We start from the raw sequence: 26,949 nt of genomic DNA, 5'->3' as shown, positions 1-26,949 counted from the left end.
TGACGTTGTTAAGCAACTGGAAGTTTATCAGGTTTCTACAGCCAATTAATTGTCTATCCTAACTTAGCAGAAAGCAAGATCAATGGATCAAATCCTCAAATAGCTTTAAGCTCTGCATGTAAGGCTTTGCTTGCTACTACCAAAGAGAGCTCTGATAGCTCTCACAGCGAAAACAAAATAAATAAAAAAAGCCCTCCACTTTTACTGAGATTTCCTCTGCATTTGTCCTTCAGCTTTTTCAGTGGAGAAGCAGCATGTTCCACCAGGACGATCTAAGCTCTTCTGACGCAGGAATCCACCAACAAATCTAAACAAAATAGCAGCAGCCCAACTGAATTCACTATGTCAGGCTGTACAAAAGCTGGAGCAGAGTACACTTGAAGGAAATCACTTTGCCCACCACCACCATAGCTAGGACTGCCTTATGTTAGCGTGTGCATGAGTGCCAGCAATGAGTGACAGCTTTATGAGCTTTATTTTTACTTTGTTAAACTACACAGGGAGAAGAGCCATCACTATATTTAACACATTAGTATAGCTTAGGGAAGCAAAGTAGGAACTAAGGTTTGTTTGTTTTAATAGGAACACACTGTACGAACTTCTCAGTAAACACACACCAGTCCAAGAGCCCATCATCACATTTTCTCACAATTTTCATACAAGATTGCAATGAATTAGAGCAACATTTTAAAATGCACGTTAAGACTAAGTTGATTTTTTTAAATTAGGCATCCCACTAGAAAAAAAAACTAAGCTCCACAGAATTAACCAAATCAAGCTTCTGCACCTAACAAGAAAAAACAGCTTGCAGTTATACAGCCAATACAGTCTCATCCTGAATACTTCTGATTTCACCAGATCCTACGTAGCTCTTCAGGTACTAATATCCTCCAACACCTTCTAATTTCCACATTGTATTTCTGAACCATTATAGCACTGCATGGAATACAACTGTATCACTTAGCTAAGTTATTCAGTGCCATCAAACATCCTCGAAGGGCTACAGAATTCAGTGTACAAGACACTGAAGCTACAGATCAGGTGCAGCATGTCACAGTACTCTAAAGTCACTGTTCCATGGCTAAATCTGTGTAAAATTAATAAAAGTTCTCCCCTAAAGTATTTCTTCAGAGTGTAATAATGTGAGATAATATCAACCATCTCTCAAAAAAGTTTCTAAGTTCAGCCTTTCACTTCTAAATTACTTCAATAAATGTGAAATTTAAACATGCTTACCTTTTTTCATACCCCGTCTTCCATCCTTCTTATCCCCACTTTTTTCTTCTTCACTATTAAACTACTTCAGTAACTTTAATTTCCAAGTTCCCTCAGCAAAGAGGATTCCAGGCTACAGTCTGACACTTTGCCTAATGGGCTGGATACTGTATAGATAGCACTACTATTTAAAGATACATTTTTAATTGCCCACTCATATCTCAATTTAACATATCTGCAGTTAAGGGTCATGTGTCAATATTTCTGCTTATAGATCAAGTTAGACAGTTCAAAAGGTTTAATGAGATGCAGAAGGAGGGATCCCAGACTGAACAAAATTTTTCATTCATCAATAACGCTGAAGAGATTTTACTCTATTTCTTTTCTAAAGTTTCTAAAAATAAGAAATACAAATCTGAATTTTAACAGATAAAAATAAAATGTGTATTCTGATGACAATTAAATACTGCACATCCATGCATTTTAAAACTTTCTATCTACCACCTAATTATTCGTGACCTAAGGCTTTAGCACATCAGAGTGCTCTCAAAAGCATGTTCACAAAGTGGCTACATTTGGTTTTCAGAGCTCTGCGCTAGTCTAACTGTGGCCTTACCAGCCCCAGATCTCTCTGACAATTCCCTGGTACAAAGGCTTTATCAGCTACTCCAGTTTTTTGGAAATGATACTCCACAGGCTTTCAAAACCCCTTCTGATATCCCATTAAAGCTGACAGATGTCTTCCTATATCCATCTGGAAGAGCTGGGGGGGGGGGGGAAGCATGGGAGGGGGAGAGAGAGAGAGAGAGAGAGAGAGAAGGGGGTTAGGGAATATAATCTAAGCCACAGAAAGGAAGACGGGTGTCTTAGAGTCATCTTCTACTGAGTGATATACAGAAGAGTTTTCATTGCAAAATCTTAAAAGGATGTTGAAGACAACAGTGAAGAAAAAACCACAGAACCTGAAAGGACTGGCTGTGCTTACTACTACACAGCACATCAACCCAACAGCAAAAGAAAATAATGAAAATCCAACAGAAAAACACCAGGAAAAAAAAAATCCTGTCAAAAGCAAATATTTAAAAACTGGACTCAATGAAGACAACTATCAAAAGGACTGGGATGTCACCCAAGGATTCAGACCAGGTTGAAACATGGAGGACTTACACTCAAAAACTGTTCCAGGAGCCGCCAGCAAGAAGTCTTTTAAAGAACAAGTTAACCTTTGCTCAGAAGTTTGCCCAACTCCTGTTCACTCAGCATTAAAATTGTTTGGCCCTTCAGATAATCTAGAGATTAGCACATCAGTAAACAGCCAGTAGAGTGAACATGTTGAGAAGCATCTTCATTAAGTCTAGAAGACCTGTTATGATAGCTCTGTTGAAAAATCACATTATGATCATACCCAGAAGGGGGAAGGACACAACAAAAAACAACCCACCTCTAAGCAATAATTATTACTTTTTAAATCATGAACTATCATGAATATCTGGATAATGTTGCCTGCATTTGACCAAGCTTTTGGGGAGCTGGAGAGACTTCTTACTTGCTTTTTCAGTAAGGATATCATCTTGCCATTCAACCTGAAGTAGTTGCTAGTACTGAATGGATGTGGTAGTAGCAGGGTAAAAATGTCAAGGTGTAAATTTGATTTATTCAAATTAAGAAAAAAGGCCTCTAGTAGAGAAACTGAAAAAAAAAAGCCTACAAAGTTAAATCAATAATTTAGCTATAGTGAATACACTGGCCATTTTCAACCACTGGATATTAGAATCACATAGTTCAATACTTAGAATTTAAAAGTATATACATTCCTTTCAACATAAATATTGAAGAATGAGATACTCTGCTCAGGAAGTCTGTTTTATATTTTGCTGGGGCTTCTTTATGACCTATAAACCTAACCTTTCCCAAGGGGCAGGGGGGTCAGAAGGCAATTGCTTAGCTTTGAGTATAGGACAGGCTAGGCAGAAATATTACTCAGTTCCTTCAGGCTAAGTAACATTTCTTCTTTAATATCCAGAAGAATATTAATCCAAAAATATAGCAGCTTCACCTCTAAGTTTAAAAGGAATCAAGAATTTGTTCTACCTGGACAGAAATGAAGGCTGTTGCTCTCCAGGAGTATATTCAGTTCCTCCATGATACGTGAGAACTACAGGGTTTCCCATTCACTTTCCTCCATGAGTAGTTCAGCGAGATTTTGGTTCACAAGTTTGGCAAAAGATATCAACGTTTCTTGAGGAAGTTTCTCAATTTTCCATTTTCCTCTAGAGGAACTGGTTTTGGTTTGGGTTTTTTTTTTTGTTGTTGTTGGTTTTGGTTTTGGTTTTCCCCCCCCTCCAATAAAGGGGAACCCCCCTCTTCCAACTCAGGAGAGCTTGCTCAGCACATTTCTTTTCACTTCTGAAACTTCCAGAAGTTTATGATCTCTTTACCTCTCAACAAGTTGAGAGAAAGGTTTTACTTCACCTCATTTTCCCAAAATAATCTTTTCTGTCTTATCCATGTCAAAATTTATGAAGTTAAGGTACTCATCCAGATACGTAGCTTCAGTTACAAGTATAAAAAGCACAAAATTATTTTATCCATACTCCTTAGTCATTCTTTGAAATTACTTTATTACCCTGTGATGCTCTGTCTTTCTAAGAGAAATAACTGAGACAAGGCAGCTTCTTTAACAGTGAAAAGCTTCATAAAGAGCCTGCATAAGGGGAAGTCCAAAATCACATGAAATTATTTACTAGGTGGCATCACTGAAGCCTTTCTTACGTTACTACTTTTAGAACAAATTAAACAGCAATGACGTTTTTGCTTTCAGCAAAATGACAAGATGCCTTTCCTGCTTTTGCCAGAAAGGTAAGAGCAACTAAGATAGACTTCTTTAAAATAACCTAGTATTAACAGCTTAGTAATTTATATAAGAACAGTTTATACACAGAAATAATCGCTGAAGAAATTCCTCAGAAGATTTGTACATCTATGTAGTAACTAATGATAGCTTACAGGCACACTTAAGTATGGAAGGAACAGTAGCCTGAATATTTAATGTGAAAATGACCTTAAGCTATGTGAAAGACTTCTCAATGAAAACTGAAGTGATAATTTCTGCTTTTCAGTTAAGTAGCTTTTTCAGAGATTGTTGTTCCTATCTTTTACATGTGCTTTTTACTGTCCATCCAAAGAGCATCATTGACATGACTGCAGTCACCTTTTCAAAAAGTTTCTTGTGAAGAGATGGTATATATAAACATACACCAGGTAACTATAGCAATTAAAAAAAATCCTTTCCATGTAACAATCTGCCTCCTAGAATGAAAGTGTTCTTGTGAGTAATTCTGTGCAGCACAAGGATGTTTGCTATCTGTTGAAGGCTGGTTCTGTAGTGTTATGGCAAAGCATAACTGAAACAGTGACTAATTTGCTTTCACAGCTTTCCAACATCACAAGAAAAAAATGCCACGCTCCTGTTCCACCCTCGCCCCCTCTGTTTTCTCTTGCTGCATTTTCTTTATGTTCACAAACCACCACTGTCTCATATAGAACGTAGAAATGTAGGAATAGGGGTGAAAAAACCTAGCAGGGCCATCACTTACAAGAAACAAATAACTGAATTTCCTTAGCAGGCAAATGAGCCTGTAAAAGCCTATATAAATATCCATTCCAGCCCTCTAAGAGGGCGTATGTTGTTAATGCTGTACCTATAAATATCTTGATGGAATGGTTGTGAAGTAAAAGGCCTGTGCAGAGCAACTAAGGAGCTTATCAGACAGTGATAATCCCTTTCAGGATCACACAAAGACATTGAGAAAGGTGAACAAGCGTTACAAGATGTATGTTTCATGCAAAACCTGTGGCACCTCTACAGCAGTACTTTTGAAAACTAGGAACCACAGCAAGCATCCTGTATCGGACTTTCATTAAAAGGAGCTCAATTTGGTAATCTTCTCTGCATGACACCTTCTTCACTAACAGTAATTGCATCACAAATCTCACTGCGAACAGGAATACATCATCCAAGGCTGAAGCATGGCTCATTGCTCGAACAAGTATTTTGCAGCAGTTAAGATGCACGTTATTTCCTAACTCTCAAGAAAAATTCTGTCAGAAATTACATTGTTCAAAGAACACTGCAGATTTTTTACGGTCATATGATCTAACAGTAATTACCGTTAGATCATATGACCACAAAAAGCCAAACTCAAACAAGATTAGGACAAAGAGCAAAACAGCCTTTCACCTTTCATTACCATTACCCACCCACCTCCAAGTGAAAGAATAGTATTTTCAACATCAATTACTCAGTTTTTCACAGTTCTTAGTATTGACAAATAATTTCATCCACTTAGTCTTACAACTTTGAGTATTACTCCAGGCTACTTTTAGTCAACTAATGGTCTAAAAATAATTCCATTTAAAGAATGTTTTATTCTGGCATATGAAAATAAAAGACCAAGTTGTAACACAGGTTAACACAGTGTTATATGGACACCAGAATTAGTTCCTTTCTGAAGGCAGAAAGACTTTCTATTCACTTGGTTTTGAAACATCTTGGAGTAAGACAGAAGCCTACGTTTCCCTTCTGTATGTTGTTAAAAACTCAGAGATGCTAGTCCAGAAAAGACATTCTGTACTACAACTCATCCCTTTCACGTTTTTGATGGATTTTATATAACTGTGTTTGTAAGTTAAGCTTATAGGGACTCCAGTCATGTTTGTGCTGTATCAGCAGCAAGAGAAAATATTACTAATCATATCACTGTAGAAGACCCTTAACATGATTACACCTGAAGTTGTAGAGTTACAATAGGCAGGCAGAGTACAAGCAAGGTGCCAAACACACGTATGCTGCATACTATTTTGTTAAACACTACAAAACTTTAAAATCTCTCTGTCTGCTTCCCAGCGATACCTGCAAAGAATTTCCCCCTCTCTATGTCCCAAAAGGAAAGGCAAGAAAGAGACATAAGAGTTTAACAGGAAAATTATTTCATAAAATCAGTAATGGGTTTACAGCTTGCACAAATAGTTCACACAGCAGCATGCAGAAAGGACAACTCACCTATGATAACATCCAAGGACAGAAATCTCATTTCTCTTCCTTCCTCTCAATAGCAAACCTGCCACATGGCTTTTTAATTAAGGGCCACATTCTAATAAGATTTTCAGTACTGTTATAAAAAAAAATAGTTGAGATCCTTATAAATTGCACGCCAGCTTTCTTTGCCTCTTGATTTTTATAGTAAACATAAATAATATCCATCAAGTCTAAATTACCCTGGTTATTGTTCCATGTGTCGTAGAGATACATCAATATATAAAAGGTCACATTTCAAATTAACCAAACTACCAACTGGCATTATCTGCCAATCTATCACATACACTAATTACCTGTGCTACTAATACACATTTGTTTTTATTAGAACTACAAAATCACTGAATGAACCAAGATAATCACTGTTCAGGGTTTGAAAAGGACTTGAAATGATGATTTAGCAGAGTATGTAAACACAAGCAGACTTAAGGTATGTTTAGTCCCATGGATTATTCAGTCTTCAAGGCAGATAAAAACTGTTCTCATAGTCTGTATGTTAGACATACAGAAACCCTCCATATTTATTAGAGAAGGAGCAACAAGACAAACAGTACTTAGCACTGGGCGTAAAGGAGAATGAAAAGGGAGTTTCAAACAGACTATCTGAAAGTTCTTTCCATAGTCCAATTACTAGAATCAGCAAATATGCTACACTAATCAGAACTGTTAAAGTTACATTTATTTGGCTCTACACTGTCTGGATGAGTGGCGGCAATGCTACACATATATAAAATGTTTGTGACATTTGCAATTTCCCTGTCAGCTCCAGTGTTAATGGGCTAAAAACACAGACAGACTACTTCTAGTGGTCACTTGCTGTGTGACGCCATTCCAAATCTGAATAACCTACAAATAATTGTTAAAGAGCTATATACATGTTTTTAGAAAGGAATGGAAATGACAATTTTACAGACTGTTGCCTGTCAGCTTTACAGTACAGAGTTCACCCACATGTGCTGACCAATTTAAACTCTCCTTGGATTCAGCTGAAGCTGGTGAAGGGATCACACTCAAAATCCTATGCTTGGTTTGACACAGGATGCAGTGTTATAAACACAAAGACAAAAGACAATTCTGAAATCAGCCTTCTATACCATGGATTTTCAGTGTCTCCTCAACGGCAATCCTCTGGTTTGTGATACTCAAGGGGAATCACTGGAGAAGTACACAACACCGAAAAATATAATATGCTATTTCCAAAAAGAAACATCTGAAATCAAAAGTTAAATACTTGGTCTTTTACTGTAATTTCTTTGGCAGAGGGTAAAAGAGAGCCATCTGCCATTTTAATAGCATTGCCTCCCCATCTGTCCTTGGCACTGTGCAATTATACAAATCCAACAGTTTCACAGGTTATTCTTTAAAGTTAATTCTGCTGAGAAAACGAATCACAAAATCGCAGCTCAGAGGAGGAATTATGTATCATTATGCTTACATCAAACACAGCCACCACAAGAGTACAACAGAAACACAGCCCTAAGTGTTGCTCATGCCAGTGGTGATAACTGCAGCAAAAAGCCGTCCCCACAGGAAACAACTACGCTGCCCTGCCCTTCAGCTCCGACAGACATGGGGGGATTATGCTGAAGCTTATAATGCAAAGATCAGATAAAGAAGAGTTCATCATGGATTCTTCTCAGATCTCCACCTTGCTGTGCTCCCAGAGCGTCACGTTTTTGCCAGAGATAATTATTAGGATATTAAACGAAGTTCTTACTCCTCTTAAAACTGTTGCACACTTTAGCTTTCTAACTACCACCTCTGCAGTAGAGGAAGATATAAGATTTCAAGGAAACTATACTTTCTGAAAGTTTCTAGCTTTGTTGTCAAAAACTGCTGCAATGATTGCTGTTTGCCATTTGTCAAAACACTACAAGCTACAAGTCTCCATTTTAGACTTCCTTATTAGTGGGGTGGGTTTTGTCCTTTTGTTGATAATAAGAAAAGCAGTGACATTCAGATAATGACCAGAGTCACACCGAACAAATGAATCGAAGACTTCTTGATTTTTTTCTTTTTGATTTCCACCTCCAGACACCCTCAAAAGAACTGTAGATTCTTCAATAAAGTTATTTAGTCCTACCCAAAAAAAGAATCAAAAAAGGTTTATGTTTCAACCTAATGCTGTAAGCGGGCAATAAACCCATAACTTAACTATCTAGGCCTTTGCACAGTTAACTATGAAGATAACATTTTTCCACCATCTTTAAAAATTGCTTTTCTCCTTTAATAATCAACCTTCGCAAATTTCCAAATCAATTAAAGGAAGAACATTACAAGTACTCAAACCAACTCTGAGAACTTGATGACAGGTTTGACAACATCGCTCACTTCTGCACAGCCTTTCATTTTTTTATTATGCAAGAAAGCTTAGTCATTAAGGAAAACTTCAAGTGCATTTGCAATGCTTGTCACTCAACAATTCACCACAGAGTATCAATTTATTTAATGAGAATCAGGCTGAAGTAGTAGCAGACCATTTTATTCAGCTGTTTCATAGAAAGTCTCATGAAAATAGGAAGAATCTTCCCACGCTAGTGTGGTAAACTTATCACTATAAGTGTACAACTAAAAGTAGCTACACTGCAGTCTTATTCTGCTGGTATTTTGATGTGAGATCATTCAAGATAAACCTTTAGTAGTTTCTTACTGAATACTCGATTAGCAGCAGATTTTTCTTCATGCATTTTTCTTTAGCTCTTATGCTAGAACGGCAGGATAATGGGTGTCAGGATAGTATTTTCACTTCTTTAAAGGGCAAAAGCTACCAATGAAAAAAACCAAGTTATTTGAACATCACACTTACCATATCAGATAATCAGCTTTTTTTTCGCCTCCAGATTTTTAATCCTTTAAAATAACCATGAAGTTTTCTCTCTTGGCCAGTGCCTGCCTTTTCTTTGGAACCTCTTCTCCTCTATCTGGCAGGTACTCCACACTCACACAATGTAAACAGGAGAGGCCCTGGTACATCAAGAGATGCCAGCTGGCACCCCACATACTATTTTTATTTTATTATTGAAAGGTTAAAATTGAAATTCAGAAAGCTGAACTAAAACTAAACTAGCAAGGATTTCTAGTAGGAATGGGTAGACGCTACCATGAGAGAAAAGCAACCTTCAAAACCAGAGCAAATCTGAGCTCAGGAAGTTTCTGTAGTTTCAAGAAGAGTTCTGGTAAAAGAGTACAGTTTGCAATGGTACTAACTGCACATTTAAGGTGCTTAAATGCTGTACATGAAGTTATTTTGTTCAGCATGTATACCAGAATTGAAATACATCCAAAACCTAAGCACATTCAATTCAAATAAGCATGCATTTAGAAAGAGGATTTTCTAACATTTTAACTGCAAGTACTTTTGTTCCATTGACTATTCACATTACACAGGAAAGGAAAACAAGCACATTTCAAGCAAAAGAAACAATATGAAAAACACAGCGTTTAAAATAATCAGATTACCTTGTCAAGAGTTTATAAGGGCTCCACCTCATAGAGATGGGATGTAACAATTTCAAAAAAAAAAAAACCACCACAACCAACCACCAAACAAAAAATCCACCAAAACAAAACCACCCTATTTTATAAACCTTCTCAAGCACTGCACTGGGGAACAACGGTTCTCAAACCAGGAGCTATTTAATACCTTAACAAAATGGGAGTAAGTGTGCATGGAAAGGATATATGAATAGCACAGACTATGAAACTATCTGTACCCTGCTCATATCTCCCCAGAAGTTGCTAAGGATACAGGTACTAGACTAAACATGATCAGGTTCCAGCAGATGAAGAAAATTATTGCCCATGAGTGGAATTTCCTGACTGTATGCAATTGAAGTCTGCCCCAGTTGCAAAATATAGCACATTAGCTTAAACATTATCTAAGGTTCTCAGAACAAGTCTATATGCACAATTTCTTTGACGGTTCCCTCATATGCTCTTTTCTTAGCAAAGAAATGATCAGCATACTAAGAACAGAGGGGCAGCGGAATCCTTCAAAGGCATAAAAAAACAAATGCAGATGCTTGCATTCTGTGCATCCCAGCATGCAATTCCAGAAGCAGATTTAGTCTGCAAATACCCAAAACTTATGTGAGTAGTTCTATATAGCTACATATCATGATGTCATAAAAACCTTCTGTGTAAAACTAGTAGTAAAATTCCCAAACAAGTTGACAATCTCTGCTTAATAAAACAGTTGTTGGGGTTTTTACCTCTTATTTTAGATAAATTTTAACTCAGATAGATGTTTTATATGTCATTCTCGGGCTGAAAATGCATTTATGTAATATAATTAAAAAGAAAAATTTTTTTTTCCAATCACAGCTGAGATTATTCCTTAACTCTGTACTGCAGAATACAGATTCAGGTGGGCCAACTGCAGATATCTGAGCCTTAATATGTTACTAAGATTTTTGAAAGGAATGCAATTGTAGCATTAGGTATATAGCTCTGTTTGCATTTCCATAATCCTATTTTCTATATAGAATTTACATGGTCTGAATATTTAAGAGACAAAGAATATGCATCTGATTCAGTTGACTTTTGCTGTTGAAGTCTGATAGTATTAGCTAGTATGTCTGCAGAATTTTATTGTTTGCTAAAGGAGCCAATGCTAGTTCTGAATTACCAGATTAGTTTCATACCTCTTGTTTGTATTTCAATACTGGAAACAAGCTATTATTCCCAGCTCTCCCCTCCCTTTTCTGTAGAACATGTCTTGCAGCTTGTAAAATGTCCTTACAAGGCAGCTTTACTCTTTTTGTAGAGATCTCCTTCCCCTTCTCCTCCTAAATGAGAAGGATCCAGGACAGGGCAGGGAGATTTCTCAACAACTTACCAAAACACTTCAGTAAAAATCATAGTTTTATTTGTTGTTTCTGGTTTTAATCTGTCTAGCATATTTTTTGATTGATCATTATTAAGATTTACTAAGTAACAAACATCAAGGGACACACTTCTTTTAGAAAGTTCAATCCATCTAAGTATTTACAAAAGCAAGGAAGCTTAACCCTGCATTCATTTAAATACATACCTCCCATATTAATAAAAACACTACTTTCTTTTTAACAACAACAAAAAAATAAATATGCCAAACAGCACAGCTTTATGTGAAGCTTTCTGGTTCTAATAATAAATATTTTTGTTTGAAAAACCTATTTCATATAGTATTTAATAAAAATTACTATTTTCTGTGTAGGAAAGTAGATGTGACAGATGCAAACCCAGGTACTGATGCCATGAATGCTCATACATGTTAGCAAAATTCGTATGTTAGGTATCACATTTACCTGTGTTGCTAAATACACCTCCACTGCTGAATTATGCAAAATCACCTCATTTTCAAGATCAGATTGTACAGACTTGAATATATATATAATTTTAATGAACTTTTCTGGTCAAAAAAGACATATTCAGCAAGTTCAAGATCTTAAGCCCACTTAGCCCTTACTTCCAGAAACTCTAGATGCACTTTATAATGAAACTGGAACTGGCATCAAGTACCCAGCCTCCATGAAAAGCTCAGGGAAGGAAAGCAACTCACCACAGTCTCTACCAGTCCTCCCAAGGAAAGCTCCAGCAGGCAGTGCCACAGAGCACCAGCATGCTCACCTGAGACAAGCAGCATCCAAGTCCTCTTACACAACCCCTCAGACTAACATACTCATTGGTAACTGCCAGAATTTCCTCACATGCTATGAATACAAACCAGCCAAGGGAACTACATACAGCTCAATTCATGTAACGAGAAGCTCATACATCTTCCCTGTTCAGGAAGTTTCTGCTGTCCACTGTCATCGCTTTATGAAACACCAGTTGCCTATAAATTAGAGTTTAAGAAATACTAAGGGAAGGGACCTCAAATAAATAAATAAATAAATATGGCCATGCAATGCACTCAGAAACCCTCAAAATCCATATTGAGCTAGTTAGGTACTTGTACACACTATATTGTATTGAGTGAACCAGTCAACCAAAGTTTTGAAAGTTTCAGTTTATTTAGCATGTGAATCAATACAACTTTTCTTTAAAACAATGAACCAAGCTGCTCTAAGTACATTTGCAGTTTTAATTTTCTTTAGCCATTTCGTTGAATAGATGAGCATCTGTGGTTGCAGAAACAAAAGTCAACACTCAACAGAAACTATTCCTAATTTAGCTTAATTTCATGGAGCTATTTTCACAGCAGTTTCCACTCAACCCTGCACAAAGGCAAGAGTAATGGCAGCTGTAGAAAGCTACCATGTTAGAAACTGAACACCACACCTGTGATGGAAAGAACTGGGTTTTGACTTTGGTCTCAAGTATGTGTGACCTTGAGAAAATCTGTACCAAAAAAACCCAAAACAAACACAAAACAAAAGGGGGAAGGGGAAAAAAAAAAAAAAAAAAAAAAAAAAGCATCCACCTACATCTGTGCACATCAGTTACTGGTTGGGTACAGTAAGTCCTCTAAAACATCGGTCTGGGGAATTTTTCCAGGCAGGAATTGATGCCTCCTGCAAGGTTTGACTGTTTAAAATGTATAATATATGAAAATGCAACGTCTGGGGATTAATAAAAATGGAGACTACCAAACTCACTTTGAAATTGGTAAGAAACTGGTAAAGGGGGTGACAAGAAATGTAGTCACGAAAGGGAAAGCTGAAGTGAAATTACTAAAGTTCCTTCAGTATCAGTCTCAGAATCAGTCAAATGAATCTGTAAACAAACACTGGAATTTACCAGACAAGATCCTCCCATGCAGACACAGGCAGATTACTAAAGTGACTCATGAGACCCCACTTGACTTAATTTTATTTTCTGGTTAATTCCAATACCCCATTCCAAACATCCATATATATATATATATTATATACACACATCTATGTTTGTGTGTGTAAATATATATATATTAGCTTAGAACATACTTAAGGAAGAATACCAAAATAATGGCAAGTCTGTCATACAGGAGGAAGCTAACGGAAGATGGCTGTTAAAAAAAAATAATGGAGACAAGATTGTCCTTGATAAATACACTGATGAAAGATGAAGAATTATCTGAAGGACAACCTAGGCACAGTCAACAAACACTGTCTATGAATATATCTGGGCTGTAAATCAGAAAAATCTTCGAAGTAGAACAGTGCAGTACTAAATTCTTTTTTCAGTAAACCAAAAGTAATTAAGCCACTCACCTCCCCAGTTAAAGATAGAGCTTGATTACTGAATGAGACTGTTTACCTTGTAGAAGGACTCAGCTTCACCATGGATACACTTAAACTTTATTTTCCATTTTTCTCCTAAGGCCAATGCCAGGTGATAGATGCTCAAACGTTCTCTTACCCTGTATAAGTCTCACAGTGGATAAATGTGATTTGACAGTGGAAGGCGTCAGTTTTAGCTAGACCAAATGTGTCAGTCTGAATCTGTCTGTTCTGAACCAAGAACAGATGAAAAATAATCTAACTCTAAACTTGACTTTCCTTTTTGAGTATTGGTAAATGACCCATCCCTACCATTCAAAACTATCCAAGCAAGAAGACAGTTGTGAACAGAAGAGAATCAATCCTATTTAAAGGGGATGGAGGGCAATGAGTCCTATTTAGAGGGCAAACAAAATGTTTTTCCAAGTATTTGATACTTTAAGGAGCATGAACTTTGTTTAGATGTAACAACTTTGTGAGATTTATATGGCTATAAGAATGTCCTGTGACCAAAATAAAACTAATTTGAAAAATAAGGATGGAATATTAAACCTCATGATTTTGAGACTTTAAAAATCTCCACCTATTATAGATTTGACATACACCTAATTCATGAGTCCTTATCCACTTACTTCAGGTTTCCTGAACGCACCTCTGAGATATGCTCATCTTACCACCATTAGTATGCAATGCTAGCCACATTGTTGATCTGGTCCCCAAAACATCTGTAATATTAAAACACCTCTCCTAGAAGGGGGCATGGACCACACATAAGCAGCTTCCACTCTGGGAAAATTAATCTCATTACATGTTTTGATTAACATGGCATTGAAAGCAATTTATTAATTTAGGTAGATAAATCATGTTAACCACAAATAAACAAAAATTTAACGACACCAATTCTTGCCATCATTACAAGTAAAATTAATTTAGTTAATAGGTCTTTTAGCATGAAATATTTTCCTACAGCAAACAAGCTGGCTGGGTACGCATGAGCTCTGCCAAGCTCTGCTGGATCGTTTTCTTTCTGTAACGTGTGCACATGCACACACACACAGAACGCAGACACCAGTGGCCTTTTCTTCCTTCCTTCCCCCCACAAAATGCAACAGCTATGAAAGACCATAAAGTGCTACAGGTATAGAAGAAACATTACTGGGTTTCAGAAGCTCTTCCATCCAGCAGCAGTACACATAATCTTATATATCTTAGGCTTCTCCGGCATTCAACTACTACTGGGAGGCTTTACTTGAAAGAGTAAGCAACTACAAATGTTTTTAACATGCTAAAATTTACTAAGTATAAATTATGAATATCAGCAAGAGTACCATGGAAAGATGCAGAAATTTGAAAGAAACCTTTTTCTTACCCTCCCTCCACCTTTTGGGGTGGTGACACCAAAAAGCCCTGAGAAAGAAGGGGGTTTATGCCACAACGAGCAAGGCATTTAGTCCCATGAGCCTGTATCAGTGCAATGCTAACCACAATCTCATAGCTGTCCATGCTGCATGAAGAAAGCAAATATTAAGTAATCTATCTTACACCCAGGTTTCATTTCTTTAATTTTAAAAGCAGTATACACAGTATAAAAAGCACCACAGTAAGCTTTATCTTTTCACAGCTACAGTGTTTCATAAACAACCAAAAAATGTAGTTTTTGAAGGGTGCTTTCTGTACTGGAACTTACTGGTGTTGTGGAGACACTTCACACTTGTGACAACTTTCTATAAAGAAAGGTGGAAAACAAGTCTTTGAGTGCGTTTTAATAACCAAAGTTCAGCGGCACCTGGAGCTGTTCCAAGGGAAACCAAAGGTCATCTATCCTACAGCACAAAAAACCTCCCTGCAAGGCAGTACCACAGCAACACAGCTCTGTCCATGTTACATGATGTTCTAACTGAATATACATCTGCACTTCCTGATGAAAAATTTGAATAAAATCTGCCAAATGAATAAGGTTTCAAGATAAATCTCTGAATTTTGTGGCTATTTCTTCCAATGACCAATAGCCTATTAAAACCATTCATACAAGTCTCCCAAACCAAAATCATACCTAAGCACTAGCTTGAAATCTGCTATGCAATACAAGTAACTTCAAGGCCTGCCTTGACTAATTAAATCACAAACCTATCTCTCCAAGAGGTTAAAATTTAAATGAAAGCTTACGCTTGGCAAATCCCATCAGATTGTCAAATATGGACATTATGTAGGAACCCCATCTGTTCATGCAGCAACATGAATATGCAACGTGACTGCTGCTGCAACACTTGCATTCACATTGCGGAAAATTTATAAGCAAGCAGTTCTTGAATACAATCGTATCAGGAACAAAGTTCTGAAAACACGTGCAATAGATTGCTTGCCACAAAAATGAGCTTCAATGCTCTAAGTTTATGCTTCTCTTCCTCTCACATCCTGAGATGATGAAATTTTACAACAGAGGTGTATTATACTTTGCACTTACACGGAGGCTTGCTAATCTTCCTTGTTGGGCAATGTACACTGTTCATCGTAGCACAGGGAACGGACAGCAGGTAGAAGGCAGCTTTCTGCCATGTGACCCAGTGCATTGCCCATCATGCTGTACAAATTAATTACCAGTTTCACAGATAAGGAGAGCTGCCAGCTTGAGGCCACAGGGTTGGACAAGGAGTTCAGAAAAGCTGTATACTTGCCTGCAGACTATGTATGTAACAACTGGGAACTAACTTTAACATCAGGGTTTGATATATTCTTCAATATACCTTACACCTGTCAAAATTCATGCACATACTCACTCAATTCAGCTAACATTCAGGTTTTTTTTTTTCTTCTTATAGATCAGAATCTGAATTTTTTTAATTCTGCACATCATAACTTCTGGCTAAAGATGGGTTTAGGTAAAGTTCTACATCTAGTGGAACATAACCACAGCCATGCTTCCCACAGCACTGCCAAGTGTATGTTGGGAAAGTAAAAATAGATGCACAATAAAAAGAATCAACTCCTTAGACAACACTTTTAGGACGGGGGAAGAGGCTGTCCAACTGACAAACCAATTGACTGATTTGGCTGTAACTGAGCAAAAGAAAACACATGACCAGTCATGAACTTTTTCAACAAGAACACTCTACATTCAAGGTGAAAGTGACTGCCAAAACATAAATTCTGTTTTTATGGATGCCAGACAGTTCTCTTGGAAAGCATCACCTGGATGTTAACTTGTTGTACCAGTGTATAAATTCTTGGTTAGTGGCAAGAAAAAAAATAAAATGCCTTCCATCTCAAGATGAAATGTTTCATCTTGACCAGCAAGTATCCACAGCATCCCATTTCCATTATTAAATAAATTATTCTTTGTTACTTTTGAGAGGTTTTGGGGTTGGTTTGTTTTTTACACTAGGTCTGCATGTTCTAGTCTCACGGTTTCCTGTGAAATACTTGCTACTTACAAAAGGTCAGGAATACACGGAATAGAAGCTACCTCAAATCACCAGGTAGGCCAAAGTTCCTTTCCACCAATACAATCAACTTAAACCAACAGTTGCATGCACTCATCTGTAACAGCTTGCTCAGCATATGAAGTATCACTCCCTAGACTTAAAAATCTAATCCAAAAAAACCAAACAAACACCAAAAAATATGCTGTAGCACAATTTATGCTTCTCAGTTTCCACTAAAGAGGCCCTGGATTAGAATAAAAACTAAATCAAGGATAAGATACATTTGCAAATTTGCTTAAGTCCTTCCTCCACAGCTTTTTTGAGCTCTGGGCTATAGCTAATGCTTCTATGCAGGGGCATCTATAGAAGCAATAGATTCAAGAGAAATTAGGTAAACACAGTTCAGCAGAATATATCCAGCAGCTTCCCATCAGATGCAACAGGAATTATCAGGGCTGCAAAGCTTTAAAGTGAGTTTTCTAATTCAAACAACGGAAGTCAACACATTTCAGAACAAGCTGACAACAACCTAGAAAACGACACTGGATAACAGCACAATCATCTCCTCTGGAAGGAAATACTAAAACCACGTCACACAAATCCTCCGTTCTCTGATATCACACACAAGACATTTCTCATACTAGGATTAAACAGAGGACGAGTTTGTACAAACATACATGCAAAAATGTACACTGAGCTCAATATATTCAAGGAATAAACAGACAGACTGCATTTCTGTGTCTCTGCAAAACACAGCAGATGTTTCTTCAAATTCAAGGCGTAACTATTTTTAATACGGAATTTAAAAAAGGAACTACCACCTTTAAGCTAGGTTTTTGTTCCCTATTAATCTTTTTCAATGAACAAAGGAGGTTTCCCACATAATTTTTTTAAAATCCCCACAATACCCTTACAAGCCATTTGACAAATGCACACTAAATGTATATGTGAAGGAGGAAGCTGGACCCTGACACATGGAACACCCTGGCCTACATTTCTCAGGAGGTCAAATGAAGGACAGATACATGAAAAGCAGTATTTTAGCAGTATTTACATTTGTAAAGCAAAATATTTAGCTAATTTTTATTTCAGTCTCTCAGTTCAGTCACCTCACGATTAAATGGAAGAAAAAAAACCTACAGCCCTCTCCTGTCTTCCAAGCCATAGTCAAAATGGTCACCCATCAAAAAAACCCAACCAAAACCACCAAAAAACCATCCACCAGCACCCCCTAAACCCCAAGCCCAGACCTTGGAATCATAGAGGCATAAATAAAAGCAGAAGAGATGACTTCACATACACTAACCATAACCTGAGAAAGTGAATAAACAATTTTAGCATTTGGACAAATATATACCTGCATATGCTAGGACTTTCACGTCGTAATACCAGTTCTGTTTTACTTAGGTTTTAAGAGAGGCTTCAGAATTAGGTGCAGAACAAACCCTCAGAAACTCAGTCTCAGTTCTTTCAGGAACAGGTGTATTTCTACCTTGCTGTCAATGCAGACAGATGCAAGATGCTTAAATACCTCAGCTGACCTGGGGTTTCAGATTGCAGTAGACACAAACCAATGTTTTCTACGTACAGTATTACGTGCAAACAGACAGAACCAATCTACAATAGAAGTTAAGTGTTTACCATTGTGCTTATTTCCTTGTTTTTGTATTTGACTAAAAGCTTTCATTTGCAAGTATGATCTGGACCTAAGCAGTAAAACGTTACCAGGGAACACATCCGTATTTCAGTGTCAGAACACAGACACACAAGCTGAGTAAAAGTACTCATACTTTCCCCCATGTCTAGCGCTCCCCTCTCTCCCAACAGAAGCAATTCTGAAAGTGGAGCTGTTCAGATGTGCAGTCAAGTCTTTACTTTGCCATAAGCAAACACACAAAACAGAAGCACCCATCGGTGCCAAAGAGTTTGCAGCTTCTGACAGAAAACAGCAGGAAAGTCGTAGCCAAGGCAGTCCCCAAGAATCCCTTTGTTGTTAACATTTCAGCGGAAGAGATCTGAAAGGAGAGGGGATCCAGGCCAAAGTAGTGGTGAAACATGATGAGAGAAAATTGGAAGCTCCCAAGAGGCACAGGTGCATTCAACTGATCTGTACTTTTAGGCATACTTAATAATCTTGGGAGTTAGGACAGAAAAACATCTCTAATGTAGCTGTTACTCCCCCACTCCCACCTTCAGCTTGGTCAAACTGAGATGACAGATGATGCCAATACCCTTTTAATTTTCCATGTCTCCCCCGAGTTATCTTACATATTGGGTTTGGGTCACATGTCCATTGCAATCAATGGCTACACTTCCACAAAATTCCAGCTTTCAGGAAAACTTGTAAGCAGTGTTTTTAGAGTATGGCTTCAAACTATGAAGCTACATGCCAAAGCCCTTTCTCTGAAGCATGTGTTACAAGAACAGCAGCAGAGTACGCTAGAGTTCTTTTCACCCATCCTCCATGTGGAAATACATTAAGGTATGCGTTACAGTTTTAACTTTTTCTAGTACATACCTCCCAGTAAGAACACCAGTGACAAGCTTTAATGATTACAAAAGCAATACATGCACCTTCAAATTTAGATGTAATCTGTTTTAAGGCCCATCAGTGTATGAGCTATAAACAGAATGTCTTTCTGTAAGAGCAACAACAGTCACAATGGAGAGAGAAAATAATCCTTTGCAAAGAAAAACAGAAGTGGCCTTATCAAAATCATATAATGCTCGCTATGGATAATTTAACTATGAACTGCCAGGAAAATGAATTTCAAATCTAGTTTAAGCTGTTAAGAGTAAGTTATAACCAACAAACACTCACCACAATAAATTTCAAAGCCCTCATTCTCACTGGTATTCCAAATAATTGCAAATAATTTTCAAATACTTTCAAGTTCTTCAGATTTTCACTAAAACAAAAACATAACAAAAACTCCAAACCTTCAAAACAGAACACCTAACCAAAAATTTATATTTTTTTTTTTTTAAATAACACTTTTACATGTGCTCTCTATTACTCTAAGCTTTCTGAAGGACTCAGTTTTAACAGACATAACCGGCAGACTGCTCAATTATGGTAATTTTTCAGTTGCAACTGAAACAAATCCTTGCACATCAGCATGCAAACCTATCCACGTTAAATCACAGAATGTGTCAAAATGAAAAGAATGCCACGACCAAACTGAAGGACAGAGAGAACAATAAACATTAAAAAAGAGCAACCACATGTTAGCAGGTAAGTCATATTACACAGGATGGAAAAACATTTTTTAAAACATTCCTAACACATGGAAGAAGGCAAACACACTGCTTCAACAGGTAATTAACTTGAGAAACAGACTAGAGTAAGATAATGACAAAAATAACTAAAATCCCAAGCTTAATTCTTGTCCTCACAAAGACAAAAATCTGCTTTACTGGCAACTAAATGTCCTTAAAGATAGTACTTTATGTGTGGGAGTAACTTCATGTGTTCGTAAGAACAAAAAGTAGCATCAAAGATATTTGTGTTATAAACTTGCCCAGGTAAATGTGTACTCCAGAGATCAGATTCTTCAGCTAGATAAGGAAGAATGATTTTCTCCTCCTATGGAGTACAGGAAGCCACGTTACAGCTTGCTTTCTTGTAAAATACTTGGTGCTGACACGGGATACCTGACTAAATGAAATGTTGGTCTAGTGACACAACAAAAATGTTTATCTCCGCATCACGAAAAAACATACTGAAAAACGCTAGCCTACATGCTTCACTTTTCATTCATCTCCTTAATGTATTTGAAATTGCTTTAGGGATCATGAGGTGCTCTACTCTGACAGCTTTAGACAGTAACATACTCTTCCCACAGCCAAGATTACTCAATACTACCACCAAAATACTGTGCTGAGAGGGTGGGGCTTTCTGCCTCCTCACCCATCAGAGCTTGTTGCAGTGAAGTGCAATTGCTCCAGTCACCTCTGGCTATGCCTTGCATATGCAGTCACAAGCTCATAGGAAATACCCTCCGCTCCAAAGAATAGGAAGACGCTGGAAAAGATTTGGGAAAGTTCCTGCTAAAAAGGAAGATAAATGACCAGTGAAGCCTTCAAGGCTTAAAGCTTAGAAACTCGCTAAAGCTAATGGAATATTTGGTCCCTGAAAGCTCACGAGAGCTCTTTCACAAAGAAGTGATAACCTCCAGCTGATTCCTACATTACTGTTAATACCATGTATGCCCATAAACGAAGCAGTTTCTATTTCTGCTGCAGCAATCTAAGGGCTGGGAGAGGCGTGTCTGGGCAGTATTTACAAAAGCACACTATAAAGGAAAATGCACTGGAACATCATCCTCCTCTCACAGATGCCACCAAATTGCCATCAAAGGCACAGTGTTTTTGGCCACTACAAAGAAAACTTCAAAATTAGTTACTAGCAAAAATTACAACCAATGAAAATATTTTAGTAATTTAATTTTCAAGTATGATCAAAGAAGCAAACGTTTGTCTAATTATTTTAAGTCAGAAAACGAGGCCCAAACCTGTTAAGAAAATTAGATCTGTTTATATGAAATCCATTTGAATCAAAGCCAGAAGACTCTCAAAAGAGAAGATAAAAGATGTACATATAATGACAAAAAGAAAGAGATGATTTGTTAATGATTTGGTATTTGGAACTGACAAGGGAAAAGTAAAGTCACCTCACAGAAGTTCACTTTTATCTACGTTGCTTTCAACACAAGAAAAACAACACTGAGAAGCCCAAATCAGCACACTTTAGAGACTGGGTAATAAGAAAATCCCAACTTCATCAGCTGTAACAATACAGAACTCAGAAGGAGCACATACATTCTTCACTTTATTCTTACTTTTCTGTATGCTTGTTCACTGTTGCACTTAATTTTAGGGGGGTATGTTACATACACTTTTTTACTCCTAAAAATCAGCCCCATAATCAAATCATGCAAGCTTGTCTGGAACACACTCTTGATACAAACCTAGCTGTTGATATACTATCATCAATTTACTGCTAAAACTGACTTAGTAAATGCCAAGTCAAAGCTTAGTACTTCTAAGTGCAGCTTAAGACTACCTTAAGAATACATCTTACTGTAACAAGCAAAAGTGGTTTTGTTATACTGAAATAAAGATTTAAATTGCAAATATTTATTATTTCCATCACTTAATATCAGAAAAACATGGAATTTGAATTGCCATGTACAGTCAAATGTTTAAAATTAAAGCTTCTTTTTAAGTATTTTTTATTAATTTTGGATTACGATTTGTAAATAAGAGCATAGCAGATATAAAAAACTGATCATCAACTTAAAAGCACAAAGATTACTCCTGCTAGAACAGGGGGCATAGCTTTCTTTCCCCTCCAAATTAAAACCAATGCCCATGCCTCTGCACACACGCAATTAGTCCAGAATTTCCCTGTAACTATACAGGGAAACAGATGAGAACAGACCTTCATCAGCATAAGTCTGTGACCAGATCAGTTCCTCAGTTTAGAAGGACTACTAAAGTAAGGATTCCGATAAATCTCCAAGAACATTTATGGCTGGGGTAAAGGAGGGATGGGAAGATAACTATTTCTGTGACTGAGCTGAAACCAGTTCAAAAATTTTTCATTTCAAAGCTACCTTATGGAAAGTTTATTTAGTCTTGAGAGTCTTGACTCCTTCATGTTATACATTTAAACTGCTCTTCTTCAGTCTTGCAAGCAAGAAGGCTCAAATTCGACATTGTGTTTAACAGACATCCAGGGAGCCAGGCACTGTACAATGGATAGGCATTTCCAAGCCAAGAACCTCTTAGCTCACAGATGAAGCTGACCCAATGAACAGTCCTTTAGATTTACATTGTAATTGGTATTTCAAGGAAGAAGTATGAAACACGAAAGTGAATTGCTATCTCATCATAAAGCAGTTCAGCTGCAAGTAGAACGGAGCTTACAGTTTAGATCTGTAAAATGGCATCTTTGTTAAAATCTGTTATCAGCCAGCAGAAAGTATCATTTTGAGGCTTTTTAATGTTTAGTTTTTGCACCACAAGTACAATTAAAGCACACCTTTCAATAATTAAAAATAATTGCCTAATAAAAATCTGAAGACTTCTCTAAGAAGCTTGCTCTTCACAAGCTGTTTAGGAGATTTCAAAAAGCTAAAAACCAAAACAACCACCACCACAAAGAACAACCAAGCAGATAGAACACCTTAAGTATTTTTGGGATCTCTGAGAACAGAGATGGAAACGTATGCCCTGCATAACGCATTCTGATAAGAAAGGATATTTCATGGTCCAGGTTTGAAGCTTAACCCCTTCCTTTTATGGGTTTACATGCTAAACCTCCATGAAGATCTCTGGGTGCATTTTCCCTCATTCCATCTTACAAGCCAAATTCTCTCAAACATGCTTCTACCCATTAATGGACTACACCAAGGACCAACGTGGTCCTGCACTAACAGCCAAAAGCAGTACAGAAATTAAAGCTTGAAATACAGTATACTCCAAATGATGACTTCTAAGGAAGACATTTTTCATTAATTTAGCCTTGCATTTCAAAACTGATCCCATCATACATAAAACCCATGGCACAGAAGTAACCTGGTGCTGATCTTGCTACTTCTCATGTCAAAAGGTACTTGTATGTATGAAATCACACAGAATGTGGTGGTTTATTTTAAGCATCAAAACTCACCAGATCATGTTGTGTAACAAAAGAAAAAAGGAAGATCTGTTTTAAGCAAACTTGTGAAAATATTTTACCTCAAATATTCCCGTTCTCTGAACCTCTCTCCCTTTAAATTCCTAAGTCCACAAAGGAGTATTTTAAATTTAAGTACCTCTCAAAAAATAAAGAAAAACAAATCTTGCAGCAAGGGTATGAAGACTAAAATTCAGCAGAAGGTAGAAAGTAAATTTTCACACAACTTTCATCAGCTGAAAATAAAAGTATCGACACAATACTTTACCAGATCTTTATCAGAGAACAGCATGTTACCAGAACACGCCATAATGTCATACATAATATTTTATGTTTAGATTTGATTAATTAATTCAAACTGCTGTTTACCTGCAGTGATTCCTTTGCATCAAAAAGCAAGCCAAGCCATGAACGGGTTTGCACTCTGACATTATTTGCTTGTTCACTTCCATATTATTTACCACACCACAAATTCTTACCAAAACGCACATAACATTAAGGGAGAATACTCCGAAATCCCCAACATCCTAGCACAAGCACTCTTAGCTTGGACTTAAGCAACTGACTTATCACATCAAAATGACATTAAGGCTTGTTTTCAACATACACATAAAGTGGGTTACTGAAATGTCATAAAGGCACATCTGCGGAAACTGAAAATGTCTAGGAAATACACCCGTGGCAGGGAAAGTATAAACAAATGGTACAGCAGGTATTACAGTTGTGTTGTAACAGTAAAACAGTTTCATCACTTAATCAGAATTACTTGCTTCATAAATGATTAGTTCATAAAATGATAAATTTTCTTCCTTAACATCATTTTCTTCTCATAACAAAGTTTAGCATGAGGCAGAAGTAGGCTTTTTCTCATGCATTCATAATCAGATGGGCTTTGATGTTCATATTTAAATGCAATGGAAATACAGAATTCAGTAAAGCTGTTCAACATTTAAAATAAAAGCTGTAAGGTAAACTTATTATTTCTCAACCTTCCCCAAAAAAACTGGCTTGCAAAATTATATTCCGTTATTTAGATACAAAGCGAGGAGACTGCATTGTGTTAAATCACTTTAGTATTTGCATATCTTTTCTTGAAACGCTTTACAGCAACCTCAGATCTCCACGCAGCCAATCCAGGATGTTAAGAGAAAAAAAAAAAAAAAGAAGCACAAAGGAAACGAAAAATAAAACAAAACAAACCCAAACCCCCATGAAATAAAAGTATTAATAAATCTATTAGATCATTTAGCCATTTTTATTATTTTTTTTAACGCTTACCACACGAACACAAAAAAATGGGGAGGAGGCACCATAAATACTATGTTAAAATATACCCACCCCTAGCCGAAAGCTTTTTAGTGTTGATAATTTTGGCAGCATACTCTTGTCCGGTGGTGATTTTCATACACCTTCTCACGACGGAGAACGCCCCTCTGGAAACCAACAAGCGGACAAAGTGTCAGTTCGACTGAAACATCTCACTCCCACCGTCGACACGGGGAGGGGTGTTCAACACGTTTCAGCGAGATGTGATGTCGGCCGAATTAAGAAGAAATTAAAAAAGGGGGGGGGGGGCTATTTTCAGAGAGTGCCGGTCACTATTAGTTTTAGTCACTAAAACGGTGAACTCCGGTCTGAAAGGCGGGTGCAGGCGATACCCTCGCGGTTGTACGGGCTGGGCGCAGGGAAGGCACGCTTCGCTACCTCACACACGGCGGGGAGAGCGCGGCCGCGGCCCCGGCCGCCCCCGGTGACACCGGCGCCCCGCCGCCCGCCCCCGCCGGGCGCCAACATGGCGATCGCGGCCGAGAGCCGGCGGCCCCGGCCTCGCGCCCCTTCCCGCCCCGCCGCCGGGGGGCGCGCGACCCGCCCGCCCTCACACACCGGGGCGCCCCCCGCCCCGCCCGCCACAGCCGTCACCACTAAATATCATAAATAACCCTCGGGCATTTCCCGCGCCTCGGCAGGCCGAGGGCTGCCCCCCAACGCCCGCTCGGAGCCTCCCGTACCCCGTGGGGTCAGGCGGGTGCCGAGACCGATCCCCCGCCCCACAGATAACGCCCGGGTTGCGGGGAGCGGGGCCGCAGGGCTGCAGCCCGGGCGCTGCCCCCGGTGCCCCCTGCCGCGCGGTGCCCGCCGGGCTCCCAGCATCGGTCAGGCGGCCCCTGGGGCTGAGGCACCGAGTCCCCCCAGCCCGCGGTGCCTTCCCACACCGCCCGCCCCGGGAACGGCGGCTCCCCGCGCCGCTCCCTCAGCGGCGGGGCGCGCCCGCTGGGCTCCCCTCCGTCCTTACTTCCCGAGCTCCTCAAAGAGCTGGTACTCGTCGGTGAAGCGTGTGCAGGTGGTGGTTGAGGCCATCATGAGGACGGGCGGCCGCCGGTACCTCCGGCGGCCAGGGACGGCGAGGCGGTGACGGCTGAGGGGCTGTGAGGCGAGGCGAGGCTCCGCGCCGGCTTCTCCTCCTCCTCCTCCTCCTCTCGTGACGGGGCTGCCTCCGCGCCCTCCTCCCCGCCAGCTGGCGCGTGCTCCCCGCGCAGGTCTTCGGTCTTTCCTCTCCCCTCCCCTCGCCCTTTAGGGAGGCAAAAAATAAACGAGCGCCTCGCCGCTTCCCTCCGCCGCCCGCTGGCGCCGAAAGGGAAAGCAAAACCGGGGCGGGGGGCGCGGCGCCGCCGGCCCAAGGGGCGCCTCCGCCTTCCGCTCCCCCCCCCGCGGCGACAAGCAGCGGGGCCGCCGCGTCTCCCGGTGCCGTGCTTCCCCCTAGCGACCCCAGCCCGCCGCGGCTCTCCCCCCGCCCCCCCGGGCCGCTGTGGCGAGGGGACCCTCACACACCGGGAGCGGGGCTGGGGGAGCCCAGCCCCCTTTCCGCCCGGCGGCGGGAGGCGCTCGCCCGCCCTGAGGAAACGGATGCACCTGCGACCCGCTCCTCAGCGGCCGCCTGACGTCACAAACCGCCCGGGCGGGGGCCGCGGCCGGGGCGGGGGCGGCAGCGGCGCCCCGCCCAGCTCCCCCCGCCCCGTGGCGTCACGGCGGCCCGGGAGGGGCCGGGAGAGGAGGGGGGAGCGCGCGTGCGCCCGGTCGCGCGTGGGGCGGCAGCGGCCGCCCAGTGGCCGCCGCACCTGCGGGGCGCGCGTTTGCACGGTGAAGGGCCCGGCTCCCCCGGCGCGGTGCTGAGGCGGCGCGGGAGGACGCGCTCCCCCGAGGGCAGCGGGGCCGCAGGTGCGGCCAGGCCGGCGGCGGGACCCCGGACGGGGGGCAGCGGCCGCTCGGGCCGCGCCGGCACGGAGCGTCCCCCTGCAGCGCCCCGCGCCTGGCCAGCCGGCTGCCGCAGCACACAGCACCCTGACAGCGCGC

The 26,949-nt window shown here is 39.8% G+C and overlaps 1 protein-coding gene across 20 annotated transcripts in view; it reads right to left on the bottom strand.

The window, feature by feature from the left end:
* The window catches only part of CAMK2D (calcium/calmodulin dependent protein kinase II delta), a gene marked incomplete at its 3' end in the record, with an annotated part of 209,310 nt that extends 182,748 nt beyond the window's left edge, over nt 1-26,562 (bottom strand). For 3 of the 20 annotated variants that reach the window (XM_080373703.1, XM_080373681.1, XM_080373696.1), the window contains exons 1-2: nt 25,892-26,386; nt 24,937-25,031 (exon numbers count right to left, since the gene is read on the bottom strand). In XM_080373703.1, coding sequence (XP_080229829.1) covers nt 24,937-25,031; nt 25,892-25,959 — 163 coding nt within the window. In that variant the 5' untranslated portion in view covers nt 25,960-26,386. Of the gene's footprint in view, nt 1-3,306; nt 3,376-11,920; nt 12,090-24,936; nt 25,032-25,891; nt 26,392-26,417 lie in introns of those variants that run through there. The other 17 variants (XM_080373700.1, XM_080373683.1, XM_080373684.1 and 14 more) reach the window with 11 other exon arrangements.
* Between the last annotated feature and the right edge of the window lie 387 nt (nt 26,563-26,949).

Source organism: Falco punctatus (genome assembly GCF_963210335.1).
Source record: "Falco punctatus genome assembly, chromosome: 1".
In the NCBI taxonomy this organism is placed as follows: domain Eukaryota; kingdom Metazoa; phylum Chordata; class Aves; order Falconiformes; family Falconidae; genus Falco; species Falco punctatus.
The sequence above is the reverse complement of the archived record's forward strand: the minus strand, read 5'-3'. Positions and strand labels throughout refer to the sequence as shown.